The 8,792-nt window shown below is 36.4% G+C and overlaps 1 protein-coding gene across 2 annotated transcripts; it reads right to left on the bottom strand.

Moving 5' to 3' along the window:
* Window positions 1-1,114: 1,114 nt before the first annotated feature.
* On the bottom strand, window positions 1,115-8,538 carry LOC105059407 (uncharacterized). 2 transcript variants are annotated; one of them, XM_010942687.4, is made up of 11 exons: window positions 8,218-8,536; window positions 8,004-8,084; window positions 6,588-6,683; window positions 6,348-6,431; window positions 6,191-6,260; window positions 6,024-6,106; window positions 2,697-2,776; window positions 2,430-2,528; window positions 2,112-2,220; window positions 1,441-1,530; window positions 1,115-1,336 (listed from the first exon to the last, which is right to left on the bottom strand). In XM_010942687.4, exons 1-11 carry the CDS (start codon window positions 8,458-8,460, stop codon window positions 1,298-1,300), a joined length of 1,074 nt encoding a protein of 357 aa, XP_010940989.1. In that variant the 5' UTR covers window positions 8,461-8,536; the 3' UTR covers window positions 1,115-1,297. The 2 variants fall into 2 exon arrangements, with proteins under 2 accessions (XP_010940989.1, XP_073106190.1); XM_073250089.1 differs by lacking the exons at window positions 1,115-1,336; window positions 1,441-1,530 and adding an exon at window positions 1,720-1,770 and having other exon boundaries at window positions 8,218-8,538.
* Between the last annotated feature and the right edge of the window lie 254 nt (window positions 8,539-8,792).

Genomic DNA, 8,792 nt, shown 5'->3' with positions numbered 1-8,792 from the left:
AGATTTTCTTGAATTGAGTTGTTTGGTATATTGCATCAATTGCTAGTGTATTAACACAGCTTGTCCTTTTTTTCATAGGGTCAACCGGCCAATCATGTGACGAAGGCATCTCAGTATCACAAGTTATCATTCATACGTATGTGAGTCATAATTTGTGTTTACATATTATGATACATCAAATGTACAACTTTCTCAACAGATATTGCAAATGTTGCAAGCCATCCGTTGCATTTGTGAACAATGCTTTTTGTACCAATAATCTTGTTTGAGGTGCCGAGCAGTATGGTTCGATTCCTATCGTGTCCCAAACTGATCACTCTCACCCACCTTGTTCCGCACTGGTTCGATAAATGTAATGAATTGGATAGTTTAGATTGGTTTTGCGACCTTTGGCGGTTCCTTTTTTTTCCCACTTGTTTTCTACGCTTTTTGAATCATTTCCTGCCGAATCTCCTACCTAGCACTCTCACTAGCCTAATTAGGCACTAGGTCTGTATGGTATGCTCCGAAGTAGGCAATTCAAGTCGGTTTGGAAAACATCGGTGCAATGGCCATGTATGCCCGAAAGGACAATGAAGAATTTAAGAGGGTGCTTGATCCATAATATGAATCGAAATTGATTGAAATAAAAATTAAAATAATCAAATCTACTAAAGTGTTTGATTCATAATCGAAATTGAATCGAAATAAAAATTTAAATCCATATGAAAAAATGAAGATTAAATTTTTGATAGATTGAACCATGCTCATTCCGACCCAAAATCCAAGCAAGTGATTGAAATGAGAATCACCCGTTCTGATTCCCATTCCAAATCTCCACTCTCCCCAAACCAACGCTACCTAAGTAGAATAAAGGATATCTAAGAAAGAATATGATAGACAACAATGTTGTAAACATGCCATTGCAGGCAATGGTGATGATGATGGTCCCAACAAGCTATTTAAGTCAGGATCTGCACTTATAAAGACGCATTGATTCCTTGTGCTAGGTTTATTTTTTCCTTAGTCCTTATGTAAGTCACAAATGGGTCACGAACAAATCATACAGACAGTGCATGATTAAATAACTATTTGCTAAACTACTATTTGGGAATCAATTGGATGACTTGCAATATTTCAGCAAATGTTGTTACATTACTTTGAAACACTCAAAACATACAAAGCTCAGATAACAAATGGGAAAAAAAAATTTTGCTCGAGAAGCCAGCAGATGGAATGGATACATGCATCTGCTGCTACAACCTTGGCCAAAAACTTCACCCCAAAAATTAAGCGACTCTGCAGCAGATTCTCTGGATTATAAGAAAAATCTCCTGCGGCTTGTATCCATCTCCGGCTAAAATACACAAGCAGCAAACTAAGATGAGGAAAACAAGCGCAAACAGCTGCATACTACTAATTGCAGAAGAGAGCATTAAAATGGTACGCCAATAAAAGTACCTTATGGACCCATTCATACTCTCCACCTTTTGTATCGAATGTTCCATGCTGCAGAGTAATTAATTTCAGTGTGAAGCGAGGGCCACACTCCTGCATGTTGGAAACAAAATATGATTAAGGACTTACTAACAATGGATTTATAGCCAAGTATTAAAATTTTAAAATCCACAGCAAACGTCTAGTTGCATGCTATGGATAAACTTTCAGAAATGGTGTCGCCCAACAGATCACAAAGATGAAAGGGCATTAGGATCAGAGTGCTTGCCGCCCATGAGCTGAGATCCTTTCACAGGTTTACTCCAACAAGGTCCAGCAATTTGAGTCAACCAACTACAATATGTCCATATCAAGTCAATTAATCATGTGCATGACTGCATGCATGACTGCGTGCTGTGCACATACGTGTCTCCACTAGAAGGGAAAGCTTATCGTAAATCTGGTAAATATGCTTGACTTTTTGAAGCTTATGAGGATAGGCTGCATGCAAGCAAGTTTTGGATCTTTTCAGATGCACTCCAACGAAAGTGTGGGAATATTCCAATGGCTGCTTTGTTGCATTAACAAAGAACACAGACTAGACTAAAATTCAACCTGAGAACATTTGCTGTCATTGGGAGAACACAGAGGGAAAGGAAGCAGTCAAATGATTAAAGTTTCGGATAAACCAATACCTGAAGGCGGGCAATCACTTTTTGCTGTGGTGCATTCTTTTCCTTTGCACCCTTATTAGCTGCTTTATCCTTTGGGTCAACTTTCTTTTCTTTTGTTTCAAATATATACCTAGTTTCCACAGTCAATTGAAACTATTAGTAAATCCTAGAGGGAGGAAAAGTTTCAGATCTCTTATACATTTATATATAGTATTACAGAAAAGAGAAAAGAGAACCAACAGAGGGCCAGTTTGGGCATTCAAATTATAATATCACCATCTCAATAGTTAACTATATCAAAATATATGACTGATAAAATAGTGATGCATGTAGAAATACCTATGATGGCGAAAGAATATGAAGTCTCGCTGATTGTGGAAGGTTACAACTCGACGGCCACGGAAGTTAGGATCTTGAGGGAAAAGAGATTGTATCATTCTAATGAACAGAGATCCAACAGGAAAGCTATTAGCAAAGTACAAACAGATAAATAAATTAAGAGGAAAAAAGAAAAAGGGAAAACTAAAAAGGAGAAAATAAATAAATTAAAAGAAAGGGTAATGTATCATTTGGCATCTCAAAAATTTATTGAAAAATATTAATCACCTTCCAATACGATGACCAAGGCGTGTGGTGAAGTTGTTCAATACTAACTCTGGTTTATGGCTTGTAGGTCTTCCATGATTCTGTTAATTTTGGGAGAAAAAAGCAGATATGTAGAGTTGATATTGTCTTCTCGTATGTAAGATCATACAATGTCAATATTTCAATGAATTATAAAACAGCAGCACCCAAAATATGGAAATATTAAAACTTTTTAAGCTTGAAAAAAATTCTAAATTCAATCGTGAAATATGCACAAAAGAAATTTGATAATTCAGTGCACAAGTCACTGTAGTCATCAAATGTTCAGTGAAATATGCGCAAATGAAACTTAACAATTCAATACACAAGTCAATAATGGACAAAAAATGCTCACTGAAATGTGCACAGAAGAAACTAAATGATTCAACATACAAGTCGATTATAGACATAAAATTCTCAGTGTAAATTACAATATTTAATAACTGTAATCAATCATCCTGGCATACTGGAATTATATCTGCAGTCAAGGAGCAAAAGAAGGTGGCTGAAAAGCATAGGATTCAGCATATCACAGGATTGCAATATGCACAGTAACTAATAACCAAATGCCGAAGGTTGAATAGACCAAAAATTAAAACATATAAGTATGACAATATACTGAATCATTTAGTATCAAACAAACCTTTACAACTCAGAATCCTGATTCAAAAAATCAAATATGTTAGAGCAGACCATGACATTATTGGATATCTGGAAAGTTTAACTGGACTACTAGTTTATTTATAACTATACAGAAAATATAAATCATATAGACTGAAGATGATGATGATGATGATGATGATGATGATGATAATAATCATAAAGGCATATACAACTGAAATTTAAGGAATTTATATATAATACAAATACTTCAAGAGGCAAAGGAGTAATAATATCTCATACTGCAAATATCTTCTTACCTCTATAAATACTACCCAACTATAACCTTTATTTCAGAACCTATATTTAAAGAATTCAGTCCCTAAATCCAACACAAGCCTCTGCTTTGTAATTGAGATGCTCTAATTCTTTATGATAAATAAAATTCTTCAAAGCATATCTATTCCAATCTTGATGAAAAGTAAAAACTCTCAGTGGTCCATGGCGTATGTGGATCAACATTCCTTGTGGATGTTCAGAATATCAGATTGACCAACTGCGGCCTGTATGAATTACCAGTATTCCTACCGTATTCAAATAATGCTGTGGCAAACAATTTTTGGCACAAGACATGACCCCCTTAAAAATATTCAAGAATCCTATCGATTAATTGCTATGGCAGGTAATATTGTGAGCATATGGTGCACAAAACTTCTAAGGGGTCCTTGGTTGCTGAACCAAAAGAGAGAACCAAGCACGAACTTCTCTTTAACTATTTAAATCCAAGCATTCAAATCTTTAAAATAAGACTTTGTGTAACAGAGAACAGACTCAGAGAAGTGAGAAGAAATATTAATGTTCATAAAAGTAGGCTCGACATAAAAAGTAACTATCTAACTTTTATGTCTTTCAGAGGTAAAAGAAATTGCATAATGTATATACATTGAAAATCATCATGTTGCATCAGACTTCCTAGGTCCTGTGACTTGAAGGAAATAAGGCATTAGAGCATGGCCCCAAGGCAATGATAATTGATTGCCCAGTTGAAAATTTGGGAAAGTAGTGACACTTAGCCACATACATCAGCAAATCAGATAGGCAAAATGTAGAGAGTTTTCAACTATGTGTCTTACGAGAATACATGCACAACAGTTGGCCAAAGACCAATGACAACGACTGATAATATGTTAGTAAAGCAACTCAGACAATGTTTATATTTGATTTTGTGCATAACAAAGTTCTAAAATTACTGCTATAAAATGGAATCATTATGATGAATAACATTTATACATTGACTTGATTGAGACATGACAGCAATCCTGCCATTCTGTTGTTCCCATCAAAGCTATACACTCACACCCTTAACATAAATTTAAAACTGCTTGGCATGTCACATTCATGTGATTTTCATGGAGGAAGTGAGGAACTATGATGCCATCAGCTAACCAAGTGAAAGGCCCAGATCCAATTAGCTAAACAAGAGGATCGCTATGATCCCATCAACTTATCTATATAGTTTATACATGCTAAAACCATGGCTTTTTTAGAGTAGTTGATTGACAGTAAAAGCCCAGCATATGTCATGAAAGATTATATATACTGACTAAAGAGGAATAAAAATCCAATAAACAGCTTCAATTCATCAACCAACCAAGAAAATAGAAATATTTGATGGAGAGTTGTGACCTTGACCAATTAACATAATGAACAACTGTAAAATCCCACAAATCAATGAATGCTACTATATATATGACATGTACACGTCTAATTCAATAGCTAAATTTATGGGTTGGGATCCCACTAATCAATGAAACATTACTCACCACATATGATGCATAGAACAGATTGAGAAGGAAGAAATATTTAGATGTGATTCAAGATGGAGTATTTCATGGACAGCTCTGGTTGCAATATCTAGTGATGATATAAACGGAAGAAATATTTGATAAACGAGTATAACAGAGAAATCGGCATTAAAGGTAAGATGTAGAGCAGACATATAAATAAAGAAAGGTGTCCCTAAAACACATTAAAAAAAATGGCAAGTGGTGTTCATGGACGAAGCTGCTTTCCAAAGGTACCAATGGAAGTGCAGAATTAAATCAGCTTCCAAACATTCTCTAACAGATGGCAAGGATGGAGCAAATGAAGTCATGCTCAAGGGTGGAGATGCCCACTGAGAGTTCGCATTATAATAGTGAAATTGCAAACTAGTTACTCTCTTCATCAGTTTCATTTGAAATTTGTCATATGGATATGATGGTAAATTAGTTCACATATATTAATATTTAGTTGCCTCTTTGAGAAAAGAAGTTTCCTCTGTAGTTTTCGAACTAAGCATCCAAGTCGGCTAGAGTTAACTTTTTAAATGCATATCGATATTTAATTGCCTGCTTGAAACACCCTTTATAACTTTTGAACCAAGTTATACGATATCCAAGGTGGTCAATTTCTTGAATAGAACTATGATTACTATATACAAGACCAAGGCAAGATGCAACATAATATGGTCCTCAAGGGTCTGACTGCTAAAATACAAACAAAGAAAATGTTTAAAGGAAAAACAATCCATGCACAACTAAAACAATTATTCTACTTAACGAAACATAATAACACATAGAAATTATTAAAGAAAAACTTAACTTGATCAAAGGAGGATGATTTTTATGTAAAAGAAAGAAAAATATGCAGCCCAAGTGGTAAAGATACCTTTATGTCCTTGCGCAGGACAAGGTTTGATAGTTTGAAATGTGCAGTGGGTCCATCTGGTAAGTTCATAATCAGCAAGGCATCTACAAAATATTCATTTAAAAAAGGTTAAGGACATCAGTAGCTAAAGAATGCTAGTTTCTTGGAGTTTATGGGTTTGCATTAACCTGGTTCCCTGCGATTAGTATGCACAACTATGATAGAAGTGAAGTCTTTGTTCTTTGCATATTCTATGATCTGCAGAAAGAGAGATACCATCTCCATGAAGCCCACAAGAACACAATCATAAGCAAATAAAAACCATGTCACTTTCAGATAAGCTACCTTTTTCAGTTCATAGGTTCCCCTTTTGTAGTAGTGGGCATTTGGGATCACCGACAACAGCTCCTCGATAAATGCAGGACCTCTCTATAAACATAATAAGTGTGAAATAATTGGTTGTAAGAAGTTCAATTTTTTGTTGCAAATCAATATGGAAGAATATTTATGCTGACATACATCCCATGAAAGTAGCTTATAGAATGCAGGAATGAATGTAAAAGGAAAGATGTAAGGAAAACATACTGTAGAGTTGAAACGACATGTAGTAACCAATATCTTCGGAGTTACATCCTGTTTCAGAACTTCACTAAATTCATCAGCATCATTTCCTGCAAACAACTGCATTTAACACAGACAACTTCAATTCAGAGCAATAAACATTGGGAGCTAATCACAAACATATAACATAATCACTATGCATGAAGAAAATACAAGCAGTTGATATAAGTGACACAACTATTACATAAATTCTATTCTCACACTCAGAACTGACTAAATTTTAAATATTCTTTGCATCAAGCAGTACCTGTTTTGACAGTGCCAACCTTATATATGCCTAGAAAATCCTTAAACTCTTCTCTGGTCTGTATCCTAAAATATTCCAAACAACATACTGAACTATGATGATACTGCTCCCAGACATTTTCAAGCCCTTTGCTGCAAATATGCTTTCCTCTTCCTGTATAACACTGCCATCAGAGTGGTACTAGCCTATCTTTTTGGAAGAAGAAGTCATGTTTTTGCAACCAGCTTTCATACGATAACCATATCTAACATTATCGTGACAACAGGTGATTTGGAATACATTAGTATTGCTGCCATCTAACATGATAAATAACACAATTACACCATTTTAAGTTCAGGTGAATGCTTTCAGTTTTGCATTCACATAAGCAACCCCGTGGTGCACCATTGTGCATTCCAATGAAACCACCAAATTTAGCATATCTATTCCACCTAACTCCAAAAGCACCTAGCACGAGCTATAACCCTTGTGGTTTCATCCGCTGGCAACCTCCCAATATTCAGAGTCATTCCAACCTACTTCCACTTATCAGGGAAATATGTGCCCTTTCTATCTCTCTCTAGATTATGCTAATAACCTGAAGGTGTTGATGTTCCAAGTCCAACCACATATTCTATTCCATTCCACAGTGAGCACACTTTAAATCATATGACAAGTCTTGTGCCATAGGATTTTACTTCATCCAACCAAGTACTTTATATGAACCTAAAAGTTGGCATATAATGTAATAAATTGACCATATGGTGTCCTTCATAATTATGAAACATCAATGCATTATTAGAAGTTCATACGAGGGGGGCAAAAATCTTTCTATAACATGCCATGGTAAAATGCCATGTATTGCTATAGCTTGCTTTGAAACAGAACACCCCATCGTTATCACATATCTTCTTTGCGTCAATCTTGTACTTTAAATAAAATTCCCACATGGTTTCGAGAAAAAGAAGAAGAAAAATCATTCAGGCCACCCAGGCAAATTCCCAATCCAATCAGTGCCAAAAATCACAAAGCACTCTAAACTCCGCTGCCTAGTTTCTTCACAATGACAAATTACTAAATTTCACAAAATTAATAAAAAAGAACCTAAAGAAATAAAAATACGAAAAAAAAAAAAAAACTGACAGATCACTCACCTCCTCATCATCCGGTTTACAAACGGTCTCATCAGGCTCCCTTGTGTTCTCGATCGTCCGTGGAACCTTCTTCGGTGGAGGCTAAAATTCCACAACAACGAAAAAAACAAAAAAAGAAAAAAAAAAAGGATTTTTAGGAAAACAAGAGCTCATAAAAAAGCCAAAACAACAACAATACACAGAGAGAGCGAGGGTGGAAGAGAATATTTGATACCTCTTCGCCGAGCTCGAGAGCTCTCTGGAGGGCGGCCTCTTGGGCCTTGGCCTTCTTCCGCTTCTCGATCCTCTTGTCGCGCTTGAGCTTGGCGTGGACGGCGCTCCTCTTCTCCTTGTTCTTTATCATCGATGGAAGCGCCCTCTGCTTCTTCTCCTTCACTCCTTCGCGTCCTCCACCTCTCCTCTCCACCGCCGCTTCCACTTCGCCATCGTCGGACTTCTTCCGCTTTCCGGTGCCCATTCTCGCCTTCTTTCCCTCGCTCGGTCCCGCACCGCAGGAGGAGTCCGCAAAGGACCCGAAGACGAACTAATTAGGGTTTCAAATACCGGGCAGAGCCGGTAATTGTCTGGCCTCAGCTGGGCTAGGCCCGCCTCAGTTACCACAAGGGCTCAAGCCTGCAATAATATATAATAATATTCATTTTGGATTTTATAAAAAAATAAATGAAATTCTTTGCGCTCCTCGTGCAGTCAAAACATCGCACACTGCACACATGATTTACTCCGACTAATAAAAAAATTTTTTTTTTTCTGCCGGTGCCTCCAAGCCTATGTGTGAGCGAATCATCACAT

Source organism: Elaeis guineensis, chromosome 16 (genome assembly GCF_000442705.2).
Source record: "Elaeis guineensis isolate ETL-2024a chromosome 16, EG11, whole genome shotgun sequence".
In the NCBI taxonomy this organism is placed as follows: Eukaryota; Viridiplantae; Streptophyta; class Magnoliopsida; order Arecales; family Arecaceae; genus Elaeis; species Elaeis guineensis.
Note: the sequence above shows the minus strand (reverse complement) of the source record. Positions and strands in the feature narration are given on the sequence as shown.

What these genes read in the sequence shown, in the direction of transcription:
- LOC105059407 (XM_010942687.4), bottom strand. Translation starts at nt 8,460, where the DNA reads ATGGGCACCGGAAAGCGGAAGAAGTCCGACGATGGCGAAGTGGAAGCG. An exon ending in TCCTGCGCAAGGACATAAAG is followed by an intron (nt 2,777 to 6,023) that starts GTATCTTTACCA and finishes CAAAATTAACAG; the next exon opens with AATCATGGAAGACCTACAAG. An exon ending in CTTGGTCATCGTATTGGAAG is followed by an intron (nt 2,529 to 2,696) that starts GTGATTAATATT and finishes TCTGTTCATTAG; the next exon opens with AATGATACAATCTCTTTTCC.